Below are 25,943 nucleotides of genomic sequence, written 5' to 3' on the forward strand. Positions count from 1 at the left end.
CGCGGGCGGTGTGGAGGGCGGGGCTCACACGTCCCCTGCCCAGGCGGGAAACGCCCATCCAGCTGTGTGGAACCAGCCCGGAGGGGCAGGCCAAGCGCTTTCCGGAAAGGTACTGCAGGGAGGGGGCTGAAGGCGAAGTGGGCAAGGCGGGGGGCCACAGCTGGGTATGAGCCTCCTGGGGAGGTGTGTGTGGGTGCGGATGTGTGTTCAGAGCACCTACTTTAAGTATCACTTGCATACACTAAAATTTCCAAAGCTCCGGTGTTCAACAACCTTAACTTTTCTGTGTGTCTACCCCTGTGTAGCCACCACCCAGATCAACAAATAGAACATGTCAATATCCCCACAAGTTCCTTCCTACTCCTTCTCAGACTGCCTTTCCTCACTGCACCCCCTTTTCTGCCATGCTTCAGGTGTCAATCAACACAGTCTGCTTTTATCACTATGGTTCTGCCAATTCATCGCCAACAGGACCCAATTTGGAGTGCAGTGAAGAAGGAAACTTCGTTCAGTGCAATAACTCAATTGTAATACATCACGGCTGTGGAACGGCTCAGTGGTGTTACAGCTCAATCATGAAGCAGCAAGGCTGTGAACAGCATAGCTGTTAGGATGCACTAGGCAAGACCACTCTTAAGCTCTCTGTTCTGCTCCATGCCTGTCTCCTCTGGGGTGCTCTGTTCTCCTCTGCCCTGCCCTGTCCTGACTGCTCTTCTCCACTCCGGCCCTGGCAGGTGTCTTTAGTGTTTCATCTTTATTTCAGTTCTAGCCAGGGAACCTGTCTTCAGTAGAAAGGGAGAGTGTACTCTCAGAGCCAGAAGGGAGCTAGCTGACTTACAGAGACAGAAATCCCTGACCCTCGTCCCTGATTGGTCCATCCTCATGCAAATGAGGACTTCAAATCCTCATAGTTTGGTCCAAAAGACACTGTCCTGATTGGTCAGAATAGAGCCACTCTGATTGGTTGGTGAAGATGGCAATGGGGTAAACCTCAGTCCTATTAGTTTAAATACAATTCCAGGAACTCTTTTATAAGAGCTGGCTCACATGGCAGGAATAAAGTTCAGGAAAATAATTCAGAGCAGAAGGCAGGCAACTGAGTGTGAGCTTCTCCTTGAAATACAGTTTGTGTGATAGGTCCTTGTGTAGAAAAGTCTGGTGAGCTCTGTTTTTGTTTTTGTTTTTATTCTTTTTAAAAAAAAATTGAGTCCAATTAGCCCTCAGGGGCCCTTTCTCAGGGTCCACAATGTACTTGAAATAATACACAATAATCTTACTTATATCTGACTTTTTTCACTCAGCACAGTGCATTTGAGATTCATTCTGTTGTACCCAATAAAGCTGTAATGAACATTCAGGTAAGATTTTTTTGATAGGCATAAGCTCTCGTTTCTTTGGGGTAAATACCAATGAGTGGATTTGCTGGGTCACACGGTGAGCATGTTTACTTCCATTAGAAGCTGCCAACAGTTATTCAAGGAATATACTAGGCTGCATTCTGTCTGGGTTATTTTTAAATGAACAGGCCCAAAGAGGGCTACCCCAGTGAGATATGTTTATCAGTGTTTCTTTTGAGCAGAGCATCCCTGTGGCCAAGCTGAAACTGGAAAAGCTGGCATCTGTGCTGCCTCTCACTACCAGAACCAGTAAGTAGAGACAAGGACTGAATCTTTATGGGCAGCGTATTCAGATGCCAGCAATCTGAGAAGATGGCAGCTTAGGTACCCTTAAAAAAAAACCACCCCAGAACAACCCAAGTCTTAACATCTCATTTCAAGCTGACATTTCTATAGAGAGAAGGAAAGGGTAGGTAAGGGGTTTGGAAAAAGGTTAATCAGATAAGAGTTGCAGTTGGACAGCGGTTTTCCTAGTACTTGTTTATCTGCTGATCAACAACTCTTTTATCTCCACCACAGAAGCTCCCTCCCTGGAACACAGCGGCTCAGATACCACCTCCCTCAGCTGCTTGCAGACACCCTCCAGCACAAAGGTCAAATTGCTGGTGACCTCCTGGAGTCACAGGTCCTACATTCCAGTTCCTGAAATAACAGCTTCCAGCAGGCATTAACCACTTAAGCCTATCAACTATAACTAAGGCTAAAATCTTTTTTTTTCTTTAATCTTTAACTCTTGAGTTCTCCTATCAAAACTTGTATCTTCATTTGGAGTTAACATTAAAAAGATCTCCTTTATGAGATTATTGGATGTCAGGGCTATCCTGTCATCAGAAGACTGTCATCAATGGGGCAGTCTTTATCATTCTAGAATGTGGAGATATTCATGCAATCTCTGTTTTGACAAAGTCTCCCAAGTGCTTCTGGTGAACACTTGAGTTTGAGAACCAGTCATTGCCAAAGTTGAGGCACTGTCAATTTTCACGAACCCCCGCCCCCGTAAATTGCCTCCAATATCTGTCTTTTCTTTAGATAGCTAGCAGTCACCTGGACCATCCATCTATTTCTTTAAAAAACAATGATAATTGGCTGCTGTGACAATGCAATAGACATGCAGAAATTCTCTAACATTTCCAGCTCTGCACCCCCAGGCATAAAGTTGACCTTGTGGGTTATTTTCCATGTAGCTTTACATTTTCACTCCTGTCCGTCCCAGGCTTCAAAAACCACACGATGGAAATGGCAGGGAGTCTTTGCTGAAGTGAAGGTTCAGGGAAGCGGAAAAACCAAGCGCTGGATAATTTCTCCTCCACCGAGTGGCCTTCATCCCATTCTCCAGCAATCTTCTAAATCAGTGATTTTCAGTGTATACTCCCCAGACCAGAGCAGCACCTGGGGACTTGTGGGAAATGCAAATTCTTGGGCCCCACCCAGAATTGCTGAATCAGAAACTCGGGGGTGGGGGTGAGGCTCAGCAATCTATATTTTGGTAAGCCACCCTCCCCTCCTCCCACAAGATTCAGATGCATGCTGGAATATGAGGCTACTGTCATTTCCTGAGCTCACTGGAGTTGAAACTTTGTTGGGTTTCTGTGACGGCTCTTGGCTAATGTGTCACCAGCGCAGATAGAAAATAACAACTGGTAGTGGTCACTATGTGTTAATCGCTTCATCATGACCATGTAAGAACTTGAGCAAGACGTCCGGCAGCACAAGAGCCATGTGCTGGTCTGATGTTCAAGAAGAGGCTCCCCAGATCAGACCTGCTGCCAAGTCCGCTGAGATGTCTACACTGGTGTGATGCTTTTTCAGCGTGAGGGGCTGCCCCCTGGGGGGAGCAAGAGCTTAGGCAAAGAACTCCATAGCCCCATTTAAAGATTTCATACTCAAGGAGGGGAAAAGCCAGATAGGTAGCTGGTGAGAATTCAAGAATTTCCAAGTTCTTCTCCATCCACCTAACCTGAGCGGGTGCAGTGTCCAAGGCTTTGATTAGAGTCATGGTCTGACCACAATTCACTTATACCAGTGTGATTAGGATGACACATCTGGTTAGATATAATGACGAGAGTCAACTCTGTATTGGTGCAAGTGACAGAAGCTAAACTCAAGCAAAAAGAATTCATTGACTTGTGTAACTATGAAATGCAGAGAGGAAACCTATTTCAGACAGTTGGATGCAGGTACTCAGATCAGGCAGCCAGGACCTGTGCCTCAGGGTTTCAGACCCTGCAGGGTTTGCTCCTCTCCCAGGCAGGCTCTCTCCTGATGCCAGGCAGCATGTAGCTCCCCTGGGCTAATGGTCCCATCTCTGTATAAGGGCACCTGGTTCCCCGCAGTTCCGGCACAGTGTTCACCTGCTTAAGATGCTGCAACTAGATATCACAGTTTGGGAGGTGCAAACAACAGATTTATTTTCTCCGTTTTGGAGGCTAGATGTCCAAGATCAAGGTTCCATTGGGGTTGACTGCTGGTGAGGCCTCTCTTCCTGGTTTGTAGACAGCCACCTTCTCACTGTGTCCTCCTACGGCCCTTCTTCTCTGAGTGAAAAAAAAGAGTGAGAGTGAGAGAGAGAGAGAGACAGAGAGAGAGGTAGGTAGATAGATAGATATGGTGTCTCTTCCTCTTGGATTAGAACCCCATCTCCAAATACAGTTACATTGGGGGTTAAGGTTTCAACACATGAACTTCGTGGGGGAGGGGGATGCAATTTAGTCCATCACAGGCCTTCTCATTGGTCCAAATATGGGTCATGGCTCCACATTTCAACCAATCACTATATCCAGAGAGGTGGACCACTTCCATTGGACAGGCCAAGGTCCATTTGGTCATGGAGCTGGGGGTGAGTAGTTCTCTAGAACCAGGGGAACTGACTGGGGGAGGGGTGGTTCCCCCAGGAAAAACGAGGGTGCAGATCCCAGAAAGAGGAACGAATATTTGGCAGTGTTATGTGCCCCCACCCCGATCCCAATGTTGAGGTCCTAACCTCCAGTGTATTGTTTTGGAGATGGAGTCTAAGGTTGGGTAAGGTCATGAGGGTGGGTGGAGTCTTGTCTTCATCATGGCTTTAGTGCCCTTACAAGAAACACCTGAGCTCTCTCCCTCGCCCCCTCCCCCTCCTACAGCAAAGGCAGCTTATCTGCAAGCCAGGAAGACTCCCCTCACCAGAGCCTGAAATGGCTGTACCCTGACCATGCAAGGCCCAGGTTCAGGACTGTGTGAAAATAAATTTGTCACTGAAGGCACCCAGCATACGACATGTAGTGTGTTACCACAGCCCAAGCTAAGACAGAAAGGCAAAAGCAGCAGGTCTCCACGACACTCTCCAGGGAGCTGCTTTTTAAATCCCTTTCCAGTGAATTTTTTAAGTTTATTAACCTCCGTGTTCCTATTTGTGACATGGGCTGATACCACTTGTCTTTGAAGTCCAAACAGAAGTGTATCTGGACATGTTAAGAAAGGTAATAAAACAACATACAAATGTAGGGAATAATTACCTTCTGGTGCTAATGTTTTCTGCCACGATTGGTATTTCTTCTATGGAGTTCTCAGGGGGAGGGAGAGGAGGGAGGGGAGGAGGGAGGGGGGGAGGGCAGGAGAGAAGAGGCTCTCTTTCCTACTTCACCCAGGAAATCTTTCCCACATGAGATAAACGACGGCCAAAGATGTCTACACGGCCCTTTAAGAGGAGACAAAGTCAGGGAAATGCGGAGAGTCCCCTGGACGGTTTTCAAGCAGTTGCTCTGGCCACTCGTCCACCTTTTCCCACTAACAGTGAGGATCCTGGTTTTTCCAACCTGCTGACACCACTGCCTTCCCTTGTCTTTTATTTTAAAATAGGTGTCATTTCCTGGTCATGAATCTACTTCCTCCTGCTCATAGGAGAAAACTGGGGGAGGCTCAGAAAAACAAAGAAAGCAGAAACCACCCCATGATCCCACCACTCTGTACAACCGGGTTCGCTCTGCCTTTTGGAAATCTCCCGTTACACCACAAACATTTCCGATGAAAAATTCCTCACAAACGGTGTTTGGCGGCAGCATCGATTTTTGCGTGTGTGTACAACTTCCTTTTCTCCGTTATGTATTTTTAGAAAGACAGCACTGGAACCACCGGCCTTCCATTTAATCACCACTCTTGCAGCCGGGGTGCAGCACAGCTTGAGAAGTGTTCGATTCAGAAGAGAAAGTTAAATCGTGAATGATGGTGCTAACCAGTTCTGATTCTGGGTATATTTGGGGGCGGGCTGTAGTGCGTTCATTTCTACAGGCTTGTTCAGTGGGTTTGTTTCAACATTCTCCTGCTGTGAGGGTTTTCGGTTTGATCCTGTTGCTTTTTTTTTTTTCCCGCCTGTTATACATAAGACCAGGATTAACACCATTGTGCATGAATCTTAGACTCCTAAAAGAGATTCCTGAGTCCAAGAGAATGAGCTTTTTTTTTTTTTTCAGGCTCGCCATACATATTGCCAAACAGATTTCCGGAAGGGTACTTCATCCCCACAGCCTGTATGTATGGTTTTCACCTGGTTCCTTTCTTCACTGCACTGATGCCTGGCAGAGGACCTGGGGCCAGGAGCAAGAAGACCTCCACGTCAGCCCAGCCGTTCTCATCACTCGCCATGTGACCTTGGACGAGTCGCTGGCCCCTTAGTGGAGACTCAGCGGTCCTCATCAGATAAATGGGGCTGTGGACCCCTGTGTTATCTAAGGCAAAGATGTTTTGAGGATCAAATGACATCACGTTTGAAAGCCAACTAGTCGGGTATAAAAGGGTAGGTTCAGTCATATGAAATTGCCATTTTTGTAGGTCAAAGAGGCAAATATTGGCTACTTCACTTCAACCTAATACTGTACCATGAAATGGTTGGAAGTTGTCAGGCGATTGGTCATGCGTATGTTCCAGAAACCAATCAGCAGTTGTGTATTTTCCCAGGTCCCTAGCTCACTAACCACCTGGTAGGTCTTTTATGAAGCACTTTTCTGACAATCTACAGTCTATTTCCAAGCACCATAAATGGACCCACAGATTCAGCTCCTGGCCCGCAGGCCCCTCTGTAATACCCAGAACCCTCCCTTGGCTAGATTCCACCCCCCCCACCACCCCCGTCACATTTCCTGGGCCAGCTCATATTCCGACAGCTCCGGTTTCAGCCACACTCAAGCTCGCCCTCTCTACAGGTTTTATCTCATCTTTGTCCTCCAGCTTGCTAATCCTTCGGTCTCCTGGGACTATTCACCAACTTCCCCGAATCTTCACCGCAGCAGCAGAGTATTGAACACACTCTGTTCCACGCCGTGTGCTGAGCTCCGGGGGGAGCTGGGAATGAGAACCCACCACCCCGACTCTCCAGAATGTCACACGCCAGATGGGAGACGGGCGGCAGTAACCGCTCCGACAGCACGGCGGCTGGGAGAAGGGCTGTCGTGAACACTAAAAAATACACCACCGTGTTTTTTTCTTTTAAAAATCAACTTTATCAAGGTGTAGTGTCCATAACATAAAATGCACCCACTTTAAGTAAAACAGTGTGTAAATTCTGACGAAGGTACAGGCACACACAAGCCCCACCACAGTCGAGACGTAGAGTGTTTCTTCCACTTCAGGATGCTCCTGGTGCCCCTCCCAAACCAGTCCCTTCCACCCCCAACCCCAGGCCACCGCCTGTCAGCTTCCCAGCACTGCAGATTGGTCTTGCCTTCCCGTGGATGTCATATAAACAGAACCAAACATATATTCTGGTCTGGCCTGTTTCACTCAATACACAATTTTTGGTGATTCCTCCACACTGGTGCAGGCACCTGTGGTTTGTCCGCTCCTTTTTATCGTCAGTAGTGTTTCCTTGTGCAAATACACTGCCGTGTCTGTTCACCACTGGGACAGTCATTTGGGTTGTGTTTAGTTTGGGCCCATTATGAAGAGAGCTGCTGTGCATACTCCTGCATGAGTCTTTTTGTGGACATGTTTGTCTTGAGTAAATACCTATGAATGGAATTGCTGGGTGAGACTATAAATGCACATTTAACTTTATTAAACACGGAGCTGTGGATGTAAACTGTCAGTCCCAGCAGCAACAGCCGAGAATTCCAACGGTCCATAGTCTCACGAACACGTGGTATCGCAGCCTTTTCAATTTCAGCCATTCTAGAGGCTGTGGCACAGCATCTCATTATAGTTTTAATTTGAAAAAAAAAAAGCACCACCTTTGATTTATTTCTAAGCTCTTTTTTTGTTAGTAGTTTAGGGTTAACCCTCACCCCGATAGGGTCAGTGTTCTATGGCACTTAATGGCCGGCCTCCTGCCAGAGAGGGAAGCGGCTTTTCAGGAGGGACTGTCTGTCTCCGAGGCACAAGGTGGAGTTCTCTTTAAGTTAAAGTGGTTGGAAGCCAGATTGTTCCGTGTTTCCTTCTTCACACTGAGCTTTCCCACTGCAATGACCAGTCAGGTCACGGAAATTCCTCCAAGAACCCATCATTCCCGCTGCCGCTCTTTCTAGGATCACCACCCTTAAACAATAGCCTCAGGAAGGTTTGAATCACTCTCTCAAGTGGATTTTTGGGGAGGGGGGCAGGGAGGGAGAAAGAGAGGGAGAGAAACACTGATTGGTTGCCTCTCGCCCGCAACCCAACTGTGGACCAAATCCACAACATTGGCATGTGCACTGACCGGGAATCAAACCAGTGACCTTTGGCTTTGTGGGATGATGCCCAACTAATTGAGTCATGCCAGGCATGGCAGTGGACTCTTAAATTTCCCATTTTTAAAAACCTTGCTTTTGATAATGAATTCTGGTGCTAAAGTGGATTTATCCCACCATCACTGTCATCTAGTGAAGGCCCTGTGGTGGCTTACTATTTGAAAGTAAATCAGAACCAATATTTTATGCCATTGCTTGAAAGCCATTTGCCAGGATGTCCCGTGTTTTGGTTGGGATGGATACTGTTGCAGGTTAACAGAAGTTAGTTGAAGCAAAGTGGGTGTGGTTGCTCAGGTGGATGCAAAGCCCAGAGTGTGCCAGCATGCGGGGCTGGATGAATGCAGTGGCACAGTGATGCGATCAGGATGAAGTTTCTTTTCTCTTCCTTCTCGTTACTGTCATCCCATGGCTAACTCCCCCTTGTGGCCACAGTATACTGCCAACAACTTCCTGCATCCCTATGTCCTTAGAACTTCTTTTCCAGAACTTCTGAGCAAGCCTTGGGTCGCACACGCACCCCTGAACCAATCAGCAGGGCTGGGGGGTAGAATTACTTTGAGCCACATGCTCCATCCCTAGAGTCACCATGGAGCTGGCTTCCCGGAAGTAGCTGGCGCCTAAGTGGCTGGTGGAGATACTGAGTCAAAACCACAGCGGTTAGATCACAGGAGGACGGAAAAGCTGAGTGGCGGAGGCAGCGACAAGGTCTGCTCCATTCTAGATTCGGTTACTCGATTATTCGAAAAACCTGCCCTTGACATGGCCGTTTCTCAAAAAATACCTGCCTGATGACGCGTTCCCGCAGCCAACGTCTTTCTCGCCCCTCACCGTTCCTAAGTGTCTGCAAGGTCATCGCCTCTGCGTGGCCAAGCCCATTCCCTGGAGCCCTATCTTCTTCTACATATGCACCGCACACCTCAAAATTTACTGACTCTCCAGCTCATCGCAATCTGCAGTCGAATCTCCCCGATTGTCCTAAGTCAGCGACACTGGCACCTTTACCCCAGCTTCCCTCCCAGCAGGCCGCTTCTGGCTTACATCTGGCAGAACGCTGGCAGGGGAACCTTCACCGCTTCTTGGGTCATCACCTCCTTTTCCAGTGGGTCTGTGCGCACCTAGCCTGATATGCCCGGATTATTATTTTTTTTTCTGTGAAAATTCATCTTTCAGCTAAAATAATAATTGTCTAGGTGACAGAAATAGAAACTCTAAAACTGACTTTCTTCTACGAGGGCTGCATCTTCAGTTAGTGTTTTTAATGGCCTGTGCTCTACGCAGAGATATTTTATGTCTTTAAAGTCTTTGGTGTGCTGAGACCCGGAAGGGATTTTCCTAGGAAGGATGCAATTTAAAAAGTGTACAAAAATAATTGATATTGAACATTCTTGTCTCCTGCTTCTCTAGTAGTTTCTTTCAAATATTGGCTAAATGTTTACCTGGTGGGGGGGGGGCTCTGAGTTGGAAACGCAGCAAGGGAGAGGGATGACTTGCTTAAAGCGTTTCATTGATTGGCCACCAGCAGGCCAATCCATCAGACTGAAGACCCACCCACATCCGTCAGGGAACCTGCTGGTTTTGGAAGGGCTGCGAGGTGAATGCACACGGTGCTCGCAGATGGCAGAGGAGAGTTTAAGTGCACACAGACCACCTCTGTGCCAACCTTCTCCAGAAACCTGTTCTTCTGGTTACGTCGGCTGTGCTGCAGGTGGCCTTGTGTGTTCCTTCTTTCTTAAGAGAAAAGTGAATGCAAACCCAGTTCAAAACTTATTGCTTCATCTGTACAACGGAGACTCATTTTGTTGTCTAAATACCCGCGCTTAGACATCTTTCTTGAACAAAGTCTCTTGGTAGTCAAAAGAGGAAATAATAATTTCCTTTCTGTTAAAAATACATGCTGGGTTTTTTTTTTTGCTTGTTTGTTTTGTGTTGTGTTGTGTTTTGGTGACCACTCGGAGCACCACACAGGGTCATGGTCGTGAAAAACCACAGGTAGAGACGGGACAGCAAGTGACCCTGCAAGGACACAGTCAAGTCACTGTTCTCTCAAAATAGGTCTGTTTGGTCCTGCCAGCTCCAGAAAGACCTACATTTGTCATCTATTTAGAATGCATCTCCAAGTGGTTTATGGAACATTTTACCCCAGAAGTTGCTTCCTTGAATGCAGGCATGATTATAGAAATCACACACACACACACACACACACACACACACACGGGGAGACAGAGAGAAGAGAGACATAAAAGCAGGCTTCTTTCTGGATGACTGTTTCCAGAAATAGACCTTTGTAGGTTACAGTTTTTCTGCCTTTTATTGAGACTTGATTGCAACATGAAGTGCTTACAGAAAGCATGGAGGACATGGAAGATGAATATGCCTGTGTGTGAGTGGTGAACAGACCAGAGTATGCAAACTCTGATGAGCCGTCTCTGCTTTTCTTGCAAAGCGAGTGAGTCACAGGCTGTCTTGCTAATGACCGGGAATGCTGCTCCAAAGAGATCGCAGCGCCAATCATCTGCAGGTCTGCGTGGCTAATGCTCAACCTTCGCGGCTGGCTACACGTTGGACTCAGAGCGGCTCCCTGTGCCCCCAGCACCCACCCGTCACCACACATCCGTACCCCTCACCGCCTCTCATTTGTGGTGTCCCCTGCTCACTACCTCTTTGGACCCACAACTCAAGGACATTCTTCAGTGTTTCCTTCCAAGGTCTGGGGTGGGTGCTGTTAGACACTGAAGAAATGCCACCTCTCCTGGATAGGGGTAAACAGAACTTGGATAAGGAGTCAGAATCCCATAAATTGGAAGATAACACAAACAGCAGAAAAAACAGCTCTGTCAAACCAGAGCAGAGGTCTCAGGGGGCGTGTCCGCAGAGCGAGTCCGAGGCCGAAACTCTCTTTGCCGCCATCAGCTATACTAACGTTTCTGTGGTTTTTTGTTTTTCAAAAAGAAGCTCATGTTGAAAAATCACCCAAGATACTCTGCTGTTGGAAGAACGGTCCTGCCTAAAAACACTTCCTCTAAGTGCACATCTGCCTTGCTGACGGCGTCCTTCCCACTGTCTGACAACATCTAGCAATGTCACCAAGTATCCGTGCTGGACACTGGAGCTCTGAGAACTTTTTGTCCGGCATTTCCTACAGAATATGGTACACATGCCACTGTGGTCAGCCAGATCATTTTAAGGTACACGCAAGTATTTATCCTCTTAATGATTATGCACTCATTTTAATAGTATTAGGAAAAAAAAAACATCACATGTGCAACAGTCACTGGACTCAGCAGCACCACTTAGGGAGAGAGCTCACTACCGAGCTCCAGGGCCAATGTCTCATCAGATGCTCCCTGGGTCTACTGGTTGGCATGTGAGAATCATGGACACCAATGATCCCCGAGTTGGGGAGCTGGCTCTCTCCCACTACCCTGGCTTACCGGCCATGGACAAGTGTCTCCTAGCAACACTGTACCTGCACAGCCCTGAGAGAATGAAGCATAGCGTCCCCACCCCCTCGGGCTTTGGCTACAGGCCTCCTTTCTCAAATCAATATGATGTTATTCAAGGTTTTAAAACATTTAATCAAAAAAAAATCTGGCATTTTAAAAGTTAGGTTTACAAACTTGACACTTTCTTCACATTAGCATTTTATCCATTTATACATTATCTAAGAAAATAGTAATAAGGTGTATGAAGACACCAGCAAGATCTTTAAGAGGTCATTATAACCTACAGCACTTTGCAAACAAATATCCAGTTTAATTGTAACAAACCATGGAGCGAAATTTAACTAAGTATATAAAAACATTAGTTAAATATAATTCTCTGGAAATATACATTATACCTACAGCTGTTTTTACAGTGAGATTCTTCCTTTTCTCCCCCCTCTTAATTCTCAGAATGGCAAATCACTGCAGGGTCCTGGATCTCCAAGCTATAAAACTGAAATATGTGTTTCCAGCGTAGCAGATGGTGACCAGGAAGGCGAAAAACTGGAGGGAAAAAAAAGCATAATAGAAAAGGGGTTTAGGGCACATTCTAATTAGCAAAAGTTATCACTCCCCTCCACCGATGCACGCACTCCGCACCCCTCGACTCCGGGCCTTCTGATCGAAAGCTGCTTTACCGGTTCGATTACTTCCCTCTGAAACAATTTCGGGCTATCTTGTTTTCTTTTTTGGAACCTATCTGGAAAGCCTACAGCTTTGCTCCAATAACCCTGGGGCAGTCACTCAGGGGTGAATGTGGGGGCGTGCATCTGAGAAGAGCACATGCATTTCTAGTTTAATATATCAGCCCCCCTTATCCACAGGAGACACATTCCACAACCCCCAGTGGATGCCTGGAACCATGGATAGTACCAAACCCTGTATATGCTGTTTCTTCCCTGTACACACATAACTATGGTAAAGTTTAATTTATAAATTAGGCACAGTAAGAGATTAACAATAACTAATACCAAAATAGAATAATTGTAACTATATACTGTAATACAACTTACATGAATGTGTTCTCTCTCTGATAACCCATCTAAGTAACCAAGGGGCAGGGAGCCTATCCAGTGTGGACATGAGGGACAAAGGGATGAGTCACGTCCCGGGCAGGACAGAGTGGGATGGTGCGAGACTTCATCATGGCACTCAGGTTGGTGTGCAATTTAAAACTTACGAATTGTTTATTTCTGGAATTTTTCCATTTCATGTTTTTGGACTAATGCTGACTGCGGGTAAGAAACCAAACAAAGCAAAACCCCGGATAACGGGGGACCACTGTACAGGCAATGTCAGACCAGGGCGTGGCCCAGACGGCCACGGGGTCAGGTAACTGCACTGAACAGAGCGGGCAGGAGGGAGGGAGGGGCCCACACGGGGCGTGCGGGGAGGGTGGTGAGCTGGAAAACGCAGGCCCCTCTGGCGGGGCAACGTCCACCCAGTTCCAGCGGATTCTTGCTACGTGTTAACTGGAGCCCAGGGCTGCCAAAGCTTGTGATTTTTAATCTCATGGGCCCCCGTGCCTGCCACCTTTAAACAGTAATTCTGAAATATAAGTAAAAACTATAAAGAATACCCATGTATCGTCAATCAGCTTTAACACCATCACTTCAGCATGTCTGTAACCGCTCCCTCCTACCCACCCCCCAACACTTCTTTTGCGGATGGAATATTGTAAGGCCAATATTAAACAAACCTTTAAAATCAGTTTTTTAATTAGAAAAATAATACATATGCATAGTTTAAAATGCAAACAGTACAGAAACATATTAATTATTGGGTTGGCCAGAGTTGGTTTGTTTTTTTCCGTGTGATGGATCTAGCAGTGTTTAGTTGTGTTTAACTCCATTTGAAACAATTTTGTTAGACTGTATTGTGACAGCTGTCATATCAGCGTGCATTAAAAAAACTTATCAAAATTAGTGAATTTTTGTGCAGCCATTTTAACATTGAAGATGGAAGAAGATCTGAAACATTTTCAGTATGTTATGCTTTATTATTTCAAGAAAGGTAAAAATGCAACTGAAACACACACAAAAAGATTTGTACAATGTATGGAGAAGGCGCCATGACTGATTGAATGTGTTAAAAGTGGTCTGTGAAGTTTCCTGGTACTACTGACATTTTGGCCAAATAATTCTTTGCTGTGGGGCTATCTTATGCATTGGAGGATGTTTAGCAGCACCCTGGCCTCTACCCACCTGAAGCCAATAGCGGGAGATAGCTGACATACTCAAAATATCCAAATCAACAAAATTATTGGTGAAAATGAAACATATGTCTTTTATTTTACAGAAAAAAAACTAAACAGACTTTTTGGCCAACCCAATACAAAGTAGAAGCCCCTCATTCCACACTCATCATACAATCACAGTCTTTGGAAGGAACCTCTCTGTTGGTGTATATTTTTCTAAGCATTCTCAATGAATAATCAAACATTTCTATTTAAAAAAACAAAACAGAACAGAACAAGCAGCCCTGGCTGGTGTGGCTCAGTGGATTGAGCACTGGCCTGCGAACCAAGGGTCAGTTGTTCAACTCTAGGTCAGGGCACACGCCTGGGTTGCGGGGCCAGGTCCCCGGTAGGGGGTGCGTGAGTGGCAACCACACACTGATGTATCTCTCCCTCTCTTTCTCCTTCCCTTCCCCTCCCTGAAAATAAATAAAATCTTAAAAAAACAAAACAAAACAAAAACCCAACAACCCAGCAAGCAAATAGCATCACAGTGTGCTCATTTTCTGCAAGACTCTCCCCACTTAAACTGCAGTGAGTATGGTTATTCTTAGAATGCCTCAAATGTTGTTTTTTTTCTCCCTCAAATACTTGTTTTGTTCCAGCCATTTGGCTCTCACTCAGGCAGAGTATTTCAGCCTCTTTGCACTTCGGGCCGCCAGGGCTGCCGGGCCGCCAATTTACGAAGCTTTCCAACCCACCCCAGCTCATCGCCCATGTGTCGCACTGCAGGTGGTGCTTTTTCCGGGGGATGACTCTGTGCCCTCCTCCTGATCCCCAGAGGGCCTCAGGGAGGAAGGAGGTGACCATGGGGGGCGGTGAGAGGGCTCACTCACCGAGGAGGCGGCCCAGCTGTTGAAGTTGTGGCTGTCCCTCTCCGGGGCGACGGAGGACGCATCCACAATAGCGGCCGAGAGGTACAAGACGAAGGCGCTGCCGTTGAAGCACAGACCCTGGGGGCGACAGAGGGGTGCAGGGTTTAGGGAGCGTGGGGAGGTCCGGGCGCCTCTGAACCTCAGGCGTGGCCAGGACTGCACCCCTGGGTACTGTCAGGAGCTCATCCGGGTACCCTGGAGAGGGCAGGGGACATGGGCTGCGAGAAGGCAGCTCCTCTGTGTTTTGGGGAGGAGAGGGTTTTACACCATCTCACTCACAGCACACCCAGGCACCCCACCTTCTCCCCCAGCACACCCAGGCTGCCCGCTGCCCCCTCAGGGCCTTCTCTCTCTCTCTCTCTCTCTCTCAATTTGCTCTTGACCCTCATTTCTTCCAATGTCAGCCACAGTGACACACTGGCTGAGGCAGGAAGATGGCGGAAGGTGCCACCAGTGAGATGCGCCTCAGCCATGGTCCCCGGCAGGAGCTGCACCCTTCAGCGCTTGCCCTGGCAGAGGGGAGCTTCCCCCAAAGCAGGCCCAGCTGATTTTCTGATCCCTTGCTCTAGGCAGGGAGGGGCATTTAAGTGAGCTCCTCAAGGCGCTGCAAGTTCTTAAACATGGAAAGGAGATTACACACATTAATAGAGCCCTTTGGGAGGTGATCTCACACCCAAGGCTTTATTTTTTCCTCTTTTAGAGAAGGGAGATATGTAACTCCAAGTAGGTATTTGGTTTTCAGTTGTATGTAAACTCCAAGAAACCAGACTCCGAAAAGGTTCAAAGCTTGTTCTTATCTGAACAAGGGGGAGGGGTGCGGAAAAATCAATGCTTCACACAGAGGGGAAGAGGGGTGACCCTCAAGGAATAGGGCCCCTAAGGTCTAACACCTATCCCTCTGTAGCTCAGAGACACAGAGGTGGGGAGGGAAAGGGGGAGGAGGCGGTATCTTTTTGTTCTCAGAGAAAATGAAGGCACACAGACTTTTCCAGATTCAGGCTCCAGCACTGAGAAGCAGGCTGTGTACCCCTGTTACCACTGCTACGCTTTGCTCAGATTGTTCCTGGGTTAGGGCGATTCACCTGCAAGAGAAGGGTCAGCCCCAGGGTTCTGTTCGGGCCACCCAGGGTGCTCATCTACCATTAGAAAAGTGTCCCCAAGGAACAAGTATAAAGGACACATGGATAAAAACTAGAGACGGGTGGAAATGGGGGGGGGGGGCTGTGTGGGTGGGTTTGGATGGGAGTAAAAGATAGAAAATTGTACTGCAACAACAATTAAAATAAATTAAAAAAAAAAAAGAAAGAAAAAGAAAAGTGTGTTCAGAAAGCCCTGACTTCTCTGGATGACTCAGTATGCTGGCTGGTGGTGGTTCCTTTTTTTGGGGGGGTGGGTGGGGGGAGGGTCCAGGAACACATGAATGCATTTATAAAAACTTTACTTGTTTAAGTAAAAAATTGCACATTATTTCTTGAGCTTTGCACATTTGCTATTTGCCAAGTTAAGGACCCCCCACCATTTTTAAAGTGCAGAAACAGTTAAACGTAGTTACCTCTGGGAGTAGAAAACCGTAAGTTTTCATTGTGCATCCTTTTATAGGTGGGGGTTAAACTTATTTTTTCTTTTTTTTTTTTCTTTTTTTTTTTTTTTGACCTTTTATTTATTTATTTATTTATTTATTTATTTATTAATATATTTTATTGATTATGCTATTACATTTGTCCCATTTCCCCCCTTCTCTCCCCTCCAACCTGTACCCCCCTCCCACCCACATTTCCCCCTTTAGTTCATGTCCATGTGTCATACTTATGAGTTCTTTAGTTTCTACATTTCCCATACTATTCTTGCCCTCCCCCTATCTATTTTCAACCTACATTCTATGCTACTTATTCTCTATACCTTTTCCCCCTCTCTCCTCCTCCCACCCCCCTGCTGCTAACCCTCCATGTGCCCTCCATTTCTGTGGTTCTGTTCCTGTTCTAATTGTTTACTTAGTTTCTTTTGGTTTTGCTTTAGGTGTGGTTGTTAATATTTGTGAGTTTGCTGTCCTTTCACTATACATGTCTTTTCTTTATCTTCTTTTCTTAGATAAGTCCCTTTAGCATTTCATAAAATAAGGGCTTGGTGATGATGAACTCCTTTAACTTGACCTTATCTGAAAAGCACTTTATCTGCCCTTCCATTCTAAATGAGAGCTTTGCTGGATAGAGCAATCTGGGATGTAGGTCCTTGTCTTTCATGACTTGGAATATTTCTTTCCAGCCCCTTCTTGCCTGTAAGGTCTCTTTGGAGAAATCAGCTGACAGTCTGATGGGAACTCCTTTGTAGGTGACTGTCCCCTTACCTCTTGCTGCTTCTAGGATTCTCTCCTTCGTTTTTACCTTGGCTAATGTAATGATAATGTGCCTTGGTGTGTTTCTTCTTGGGTCCAACTTCTTTGGGGCTCTCTGAGCTTCTTGGATTTCTTGGAAGACTGTTCCCTTTGCCAGCTTGGGGAAGTTCTCCTTTATTATTTGTTCAAATACGTGCTCAATCTGTTGCTTTTCCCCTTCCGATTCTGGTACCCCTATAATTCGGATATTGGAACGTTTAAAGGTGTCTTGGATGCTCTTAATCTTTTCCTCAATTTTTTGAATTCTTATTTCATCCTGCTTTCCTGCTTGGTTGATTCTATCTTCCTTCTGGTCCACTGTATTGTTTTGAGACTCATATTCCTTCCTTTCACTATTGGCTCTCCTCCGCGTGTCTTCCTGCATCTGTTTTATGGTAATCTGCATTCTTTCATCTAAATTTCGACCAAAATCAACCAGTTCTGTGAGCTTTCTGATCACCAGTGTTTTGAACTGCGCATCTGATAGACTGGCTAATTCTTGGTCGCTCAAAAGGATGAGTCCTGGGGGACTGATCTGCTCTGTTGAAAACATGGTTTTTTTTCCCCCTTGTCTCTCCTTTTTTTTTTCCGGTCTGGTTGCTCTAGTTACAGTGGGGGCGGAGCCTTAGGTGCTCACCGGGGCTGGGCACCTCAGTCGCTAGATTGTGACGTTATATGTGGGGGCGGGGCGGGGCGGGGCGGGGCGGGAGAAAACAATGGCGGTAGTTCCGTTCCTCTGGGCTCAGACCCTTGTCTGGGCTTCTGGGCCACGAGCTCTGCCCTGGTCCACAATCGCTGCCCCTCTGGGTCTGCCAGCCGCAGCTTGCGTACTCAGGAGGGATCACCGCTGCCTTCTTGCACGCCGGATGGCTTTTGCGCCGATTTCGCGCCAAACCTTCCCCCGACCGCGCGCCGCCGACCCGAGCCAGCCCCGCGCCTGCCAGGCTCGTCTTTTCCTACCAGTCCGGATGAACGCGTCTACTTCAACTTCTTGGCTGCCCGACTTCCATTCAGATAAATCCTCTGCCGGATCTGGGTGTTATTCTGATAGTAAATTATTGTTGTAAATTATTGGTTTTCTAATCTTGGTTGTGCGAGGAGGTACGGTGCATCCACCTATTCCTCCATCTTGCCGGAAGTCCCCTATTTTTTCTTTAGTAAACTAGCCATGTATTACTTTTAAAATATTAAAATGCTTTTTTTAAAAAAAGGGGAATGCATGTTCATCGTACCCAAACAAAATCCAGTCAGACAGAACAATCTGGAGTAAAGGCCAGTACCTCCCCTTCCACGCCGACCCCTGCCTCTGGGGCACAGGCAAGCACTCTCTCTCACACCAACCAGTGGGGCCACGTGGTTGGCACTAACACTTCACGGTCTAACTTTTCCCCCATGGAAACGCATTTCGATGTTCCTAGTGTTTCTAGGGTTACAGACACTGCTGTAATGACCATGTCTGAACGTGTACTCTGGGGCACCCATGCATGCCCAGTCCCCCCCATACAGGGGATCACAAAGAACGAGAGAACGTTCAGAGAGAGCTCACCTGGCCACAACGCCATGATGCACTGAGACTGCTCCCGGGCCTTGCCCGCATAGCTGGTGTGGGTGAGGGGGCCAGAGAGGAAATGGGGAGAAGACTCCCCGGCTGTATGACCTGTGAACTTCCTGAGTATATGACCCTGTCCCTTATTAACTGTGGCCCGATCCATTTTTCTAAGGAAAACTCCTATTCCTCCTAAGGAAACTCCCATTTCCCTTGGAGTGAAGCGGGAATGGCAGGGGTGGTGCAGAGGTAAGGAGGAGGCGTTCTTTCCCCACACACCTCCCCACGGGGGGCCTGACGGTTCATCTCATCCAGTCAGCTGAAGGCCTGAACAGAACAAAACAGTAGACACTCCTGTGAGTCGAGAGGGAACTGCACCTGCCCGACTGCTCTGAGCTGGAACATCGATCTTTTTTCCTGACTTTGAACTTGAAAGGAAACATTGGGTCTTCTTGGACCTTGAGCCTTCCAGCTTTTGGACTAGGGTTACCTATACCAGCGGCCATCCTGGGTCTCCAGCTTGCTGACTGCAGATCTCGGGACTGACTTCTCAGGCTCCCCAGTCACGTGAACCAACTCCTTATAATAAAGCTCCTTATACGCTTCTCCATGCACACCCTATTGCTTTGACTCCTTTGGAGAACCCTGACCAGTACAGAGTTTGGTAGTAAGAGTGGGGGCAGACAGATTTTAGAACCAGGAGTGGTGGGCTACTGTGGTAAATACCAAAACTTCTAGAAAGGCTCTGAGGCTGGACAATGAGGAGCGGTGCATGCTGGGAACATGAATGTTAGCAGAACGTTAGCAGCGACCCTAGTGAGGCTCAGAAAGAAAAGAGAAAAGCTGGAGAGAAAGCTCCTGCCTCCTTAGAAAGCACATAAATAATCATAAACAGGATACTGATTAAAAATATGGGTGTTAAAAGCAATTCTGCTGAGGTCTCAGGTGAAAACGAGGAACACGTCACTGGAAACTGGAGGAAAGGTGATCCTGGTTATGAAGCGGCAGAGAACTTGGCCAGACTGTGTCCCGGTGTTTTGTAGAAGGGAGAATTTGCAAGCTATGGAGTTGGATATTGAGCAGAGGAAATTTTTAAGTACAGTATTGAAGGAGCAGCTTTGTTCCTCCTGACCGCTTACAGTGAAATGCAAAACTGACCCGGGGAGGACGACACTCCGTCCTCCCTGGTGGGCAGTGGACAAGCACAGGGCCCAGCTTCCTTACCACGGTAGTCCAGGGCACCTGGGGGATCCTGGTGTAGGTCATCGTTATGTAGATGACGAGGAAGAAGATGGTGAGGACCCAGTAAAATACCGCAACAAACATGACCCAGCCAAACGCAGGGACCCGAAAGTACTCAGTTCCAGCGATAAGTGTCCATACCAGCAGTCCCAGAATCTGTAAAATGGCAGAGGTGGTGGGAAAGGGAGGAGAAAGGAGACAGTAAAAAAAAAAAAAAAAAAGAGGAGAGAGAAAAAAATCATTAGAGAGTGTTGATTACAACTTTCATATGCACATACACATGACTTACAAATATAATAGGGGTCACACACTTACATGCCAACAGAGGCCAGGAAGCTAAAACAAATAAACATAGGAGGCTGGCCAGAGATCATGGCAAACAAGAAAACCATGTCTTGTTTTAAGGGGCAGTCTCTACTTAGCTCCAGCCAGTTGCTATGGGCGGATTTTGCTTTATTTATTTTTTTTCTCTCTCTCTCAGGAGAACACAGAAACTCAAATTTCTACATGATGATCTTGATTTTTATTTATATATATTTTTAAATATTTTATCTTATTTTTTAGAGAGGAGAAGGGAAGTTGAAAGAGAGGGAGAGAAAAATCTGTGTGGTTGCCTCTCGCACGCCCCCTACTGGGGACCTGACCCACAACCCAGGCATGTGCCCTGACTGGGAATCGAACCAGTGACGTTTTGGTTTGCAGGCTGGCACTCAATCCACTGAGCCACACCAGCCAGGACTCTAATCTTGATTTTTAAATGCTGGCGCTATCAAGACTTTTAAAACACGAGGGAAGAAGACTGAGGGTCCGCTTGAGGTGGTCCATGGACTGATCTCCTCTCAGGAGATGAACCTCTGAGGATTCTGCACCTGCCACAGCTGCTCTCCTTGCAGGGGGCCAATAAGCCGTGGCCGGGGAGAGCTGTCAGAAGGGAGGGTGGGCAAGGGCCCAGTCCAGATACGGCATTCTGCATCCTAACCCAAGCCGCACCTGTACTCAGCGACAGTCCTCTACTCTTCACCACGGCTGAAGGGCAAGGCCAAACCCAAAGCCGGATCGGTGTCACCCTGGGCTAAAGGAGGACTTCATCAAGGGGAAAGAAACTGCTCTGAATTCTGGGCGTGTTTAGTCCCGAACAAAGGAAGGCCCAAGTGAGGCACACATCTCACACTCCAGCGCTGTTCAGGAACCAGGTTCCTAAGCCATGAAAAAGTTAGCATCCAACGAAATAAAAGACAAAACATACAAAACCAAAGAAAAAGAATAATATAAAAAACCCAGAAAAAGTGTTAGTGTCTAAACCATCCCCCCAGGAGACAGCACCAGGCTCTGGCCTGCTGCTGCTATGTGACTCAGGACAAATTGCAGTTAAACCCTGGTTCCCAAATGACTGCCATCCGGAACAATCTGTTTCTCAGATAGCCTTGTGGATGAATTAAGTTTGAGAACCGAGGTTCCACTGTATTTTGTTTCTTTCTTATGTATTTATTTTTTAAAGATTTTATTTATTTATTTTTAGAAAGAGGGGACGGGAGGGAGAAAGAGAGGGAGAGAAACATCAATGTGTGGTTGCCTCTCTCACGCCCCCTACTGGGGACCTGGCCCACAACCCCCAGGCATGTGCCCTGACTGGGAATCAAACTAGCGACCCTTTGGTTCTCAGGCCAGCACTCAATCCACTGAGCCACACCAGCCAGGGCTCATTCCTGTTTTAGCTTTTTTCACGGTATGTGGAACAAAATACTAAAGCAATTTTAACCACAGAGCTAGGACAGAAAGTACTAGATCCAGGATTCAGCAGGGAATAGTCATTTGTTTAGCAATTAAGGACACCTAACATATGCCAGGCTGCCCACTACCAGGCCCCGAGGCCAGAGCGGGCACACCCACAACTAAAGGTTTGGTGGGGGCACGTAGCTGAACACACAGGCCACACTGAAGAGTCACCTGAAGTCCGAGGGAAGGCGACACTCTAGGCAGAGGTGAAGCGCTTTCTGCCTTCTGGAACCCGTGAGAAAGTGTAATAAGGACATCGGTGCAAAGTGCTAGAAATGTTGGAAAGGGTCAGATAATGTAGACTCAGGATGCTTAAGGGTTTTGTGCTTTATCCCAAGGGTGGCGTCAAGGTTTTGAGCACGGCAAAGATACGATCAAGCTCAGTTTTCCTAAGACCACCCTGAACCCATCTGTATCCATGGTTCCACATTTGTGGATTCAATTGACCAGGGACTGAAAATATTCAGAAAAAAAAAAAGTTACCTTGTTGCTGATGAGCACTGTGTAACTAGGCCTACGATGGTGTCTGTGTACTGAACACCTTGGCATTATTCCCTGCGCAGTACAGTATAATAACTATTAGCAGATCATTTACATTGTATTAGATAGTATAAGCAATCTAGAGATGATTTAAAGTATATGGGAAGATGTATGTAGGTTATATGCAAATACTGTACAATTTTATGTAAGAGACTTGGGCATCCTTGAATTTTGATATCTTTGAGGGTTCTGGGACCAACCCCCTGCAGGGATCAAAGGATGACTGTACCCAAGACCAGTGCAATACGCAGTGAATAATTGAGGAGTGAGTGAATTCCAGACAGACTTCAGAAGCAGACAGGACTTTATAACAGAGTTAGTAGATTAGATTAGGATAAAGGGGAATGACCCCCAGGTCTCTGGAAAGATTTAAAAAGTGGATTAGCATGTCATTTCCTCAGCAGAAGAATGAAACAGGAACAGGCTAAGGGTTGATCTGAACAACGGTTCCTGAACTCTGTTTTTAGCACCACCCCCCCCCCCCCCCAGGATGAGGTAGCAGGGGCCCTGCAGAGAGGGATGAGGAGAGGGGGATGTTGCAGGGACGTTAGCTCAGTCTCCTGTTTAAGGAGGAAGACTTACTAAGAAGATCATTAAGCCCCCAGACATGTTTTCCAGGGACAATGGAAACTGCTCGCTGGGAGAAGCCCACCTCCCTGTCACAGTTTGGACGTCTGAGCTGGACAGCAGGGAATAGACTCTGAATGTTGCTGTGTGTCCTCTGTAGAGTTGAAATTTGACATTCTTTTATCTGCTTGGTACTGTAAATAAATTCCAAAGCAACACTTAATGAAGATGTGTTTTTGCGCTTGCATCTGTAGCAACAGAATTTATGAAAAGCGAAGATGCACAAAATGAAACAGAATTCTAGAGAGTGCCAAGCCTCATGCTAATGGGGCTCTGGGGCCGAATTCACTGTAACTGACAGGTAATCTATTCACGTACATTTAACATTCCACTGGATCAGTAAGACTGGCAACAGACATAATCCAACATGGCAGGGCCTGAAACAACATTGCGAGCTGCTTGATTCAAAGTGAAAGGGTCAGGGCCGGCCCTTTGCCGATGATCCACACAGGAAACATAAGCGTTCACGAAGACGCATTGCAAATGGGGTCGGGGTGTCTCTCCAGGGGAGTGAGTGTTTAAGAATTTCCAGCACAAGCTTGTGTCCGGCTCAGCAGGCTTAGCTACAAACTCTTGGCTCCCAATGCAAAAATGGTTTTCATTATTAAAGCAAGCTGAGTCCACTGTCTAGAGATGCTTTGTCTAATATGCTAGCGGGGGTCATCTGTCACACACAGGGACAATATCGTGAACTGAGCCACCTCTCAAAGAGCAGGAACACAAGACCCACGACCTCACCAGCAAACAGTACAAAGAATGCCCCTTAAGAAAAGAATTGTTCTACCCAAGTGAATTTCCTAGGTAACCAAAATGGCTCTAGAAGTAAACCTTTTGTCTCTCCCTGTAACCAATACTGATGAAAATCAGTCTACAAAAATGTTATTCACCTCCTGCTTTGTGTGTGTGTTTAAGACAAACTCAAGATCTTTATTTGCCTACACTATAAAATTACTGTTTGTTTTCCCACCAGTAAGCCTTTCTTTAGGCTAACATGCTTTGGAGTGGCAAAGCTCAGACTTAAAAAAAAATTCAAAAGTGATAAATGCAGGTGAAAAGAAACACGAGAGAATATCACATACATGTAAAGTACACAAAGGAATGGCAGCCCCCATCCACCAGCTGTAAATTCGCAAGAGAAACCAATATACAAATTTTATATCTCCCCTTCTCTCCCTCGCCTTTATAACCACCATCTGCACACCCTTTTCCTTCTCCCTTAAATATACGGGTCGCTCTCTGTACCCGGTGTTGCCGTCAGCGATGCTGTGGGGGGCTTCCTTCCACCCCACCACATACAGATTGACGCCAGTTTTAACAAGTGTCCGTAATTGAACTGTTTTCTGTAACTCACAGGACTACTTCCCTGTGGAGAAAAATTTAGTTGTCTCCTTTACGACTGCATAAAAATGCCCAGGGGACATTCTTACAGTATCTACCTCTGCATAGCTGAGACCCAGGAGAGGCTCCTGGAAGTGGAATTTCTAGGATATTTTAAGCTTGAGAGGCACTGCCAAGTAGCTCTTTAAAAGCCCTGTACTAATTTACCCTCTCGTCAAGTGTAACCATGCTCTTCCCTTCCACCCTCCCTAAATTGCTGTGTTTGAAATGATTAAAAATCCAATTAATAAAAAAGAGAGTTCACATTTTGTTTTTTAAAAACAGATTGTATTTATTTATTTTTAGAGAGAAGGGATGGAGGGGGAGAAAGACAGGGAGACATCTGTGTGTGAGAGATACATGGATCAGTTGTCTCTTGCACACCCCCCACTGGGGACCTGGCCAGCAACCCAGGCATGTGCCTTGACTGGGAATTGAACAGGCCACTTTTCGGTTCACAGGCCAGCACTTGATCCACTGAGCCACACCAACCAGGGCTCATGTTTTGTCTTTTACTGCTACTGAAATACAGCATAGAAAAAAGTCTATGAGTCCCAAGTGAAAAAGAGCTCAATGACTTCCCCTGAGCTGAACACACCTGTGTAACCACAGCCAGAAACAGAAAATGACCAGCTCTGGGGAGCTTTATCCTCACTTCCGGCTGCTCCTTCCCTCCTCCAGGGGTAACAGCTCCCCCGATTTCTATCATCCTCCAGTAGTGTTGCCTGTTTGTGAACTTCACGTAAATGGAATCCTATAATATGTACTCTCATATTTGGGTTCTTTCACTCAACCCTGAGAAATTCATCCATGATACTGAATGCCATTCGGTCACTCTCTTGGCCACGCAGCCGTGATGATCAAAGGGAGCGCGTGCCAGAACCACCTGGAGGGCTTGGTAAACCGCAGGGCTGGTGATTCAGTAGGTCTAGGGTGGGGTCTGAGAATTTACGTTTCTAACAAGTTCCCAGGTGAGATGCTTGTGGGGCCAGGGGCCACCGATTAAGAATCACAGACACAGTACTCACTCTTGTTTGAGTTTGCATCGCCCCGATCCGTGGTAAGAATGGTAGAGCATCTTCTCAAAAGCTTACTGGCCACTTCTAATTCTTTCCTAATTTATTAATAACTTTTATAAAAAATCACTTTTCTCTGATTTGAAGAAATCAAAGGGGGATGATAACTAACTACATAACAGCAGTATTTTCCTCATTCCACTTTGTTTTTTTTTACTTCCCAATCTTGGTTGCTCTTTTTTTTTCTTTTAAGATGTTGTTTATTTATTTTTAGAGAGGGGAAGGGAAGGAAAAAGAGAGAGAGAAACATCAATGTGTGGTTGCCTCTCATATGGCCCCCAGTGGGGGCCGTGGCCTGCAACCCAGGCATGTGCCCTGACTGGGAATCCAACCTGCGATGCTTTGGTTCGCAGCCCGCGCTCAATCCACTGAGCTACGCCAGCCAGGGCCTCAGTTGCTCTTTAAGCCTTCTTCTATTCCCATCTACTCAGAAAGGTCTTCCTCATCACAAGCTTAGAAAAACATTTTCTCATGTTTTCTTACAGGTTTGTATATATGTTTAGATCTTTACTCCAACCTAAATTGAGTTCTATACATCTGGGGTGAGAAAAGGCTAATTTTATTTATTTTTCTAGCAGATGGTCAATTGATCCTTGATCAATTACTAGTGACTCCTCATATACCAGGCCAGTTTCTGGACTATCGACTCTGTTCCACTTGTCCGTGTTGGCGGCTGGGCCCCTGCCACCTAATGTTGCTTCAGCAT

General features: G+C 46.6%; 1 protein-coding gene across 1 annotated transcript in view; it reads right to left on the reverse strand.

Annotated features, from left to right (window-relative positions):
• Positions 1-9,501: 9,501 nt before the first annotated feature.
• CMTM8 (CKLF like MARVEL transmembrane domain containing 8) overlaps positions 9,502-25,943 on the reverse strand; it is an 82,310-nt gene continuing 65,868 nt past the window's right edge. Inside the window, exons 2-4 of the mRNA XM_028518351.2 lie at positions 19,824-19,997; positions 14,644-14,760; positions 9,502-12,075 (exon numbers count right to left, since the gene is read on the reverse strand). Of these exons, the coding sequence (XP_028374152.1) occupies positions 11,992-12,075; positions 14,644-14,760; positions 19,824-19,997 (375 nt within the window). The 3' untranslated portion in view covers positions 9,502-11,991. The remainder of the gene's footprint in view (positions 12,076-14,643; positions 14,761-19,823; positions 19,998-25,943) is intronic.

The sequence above is a fragment of the Phyllostomus discolor genome, chromosome 7 (assembly GCF_004126475.2).
Source record: "Phyllostomus discolor isolate MPI-MPIP mPhyDis1 chromosome 7, mPhyDis1.pri.v3, whole genome shotgun sequence".
NCBI classification, from domain to species: Eukaryota; Metazoa; Chordata; class Mammalia; order Chiroptera; family Phyllostomidae; genus Phyllostomus; species Phyllostomus discolor.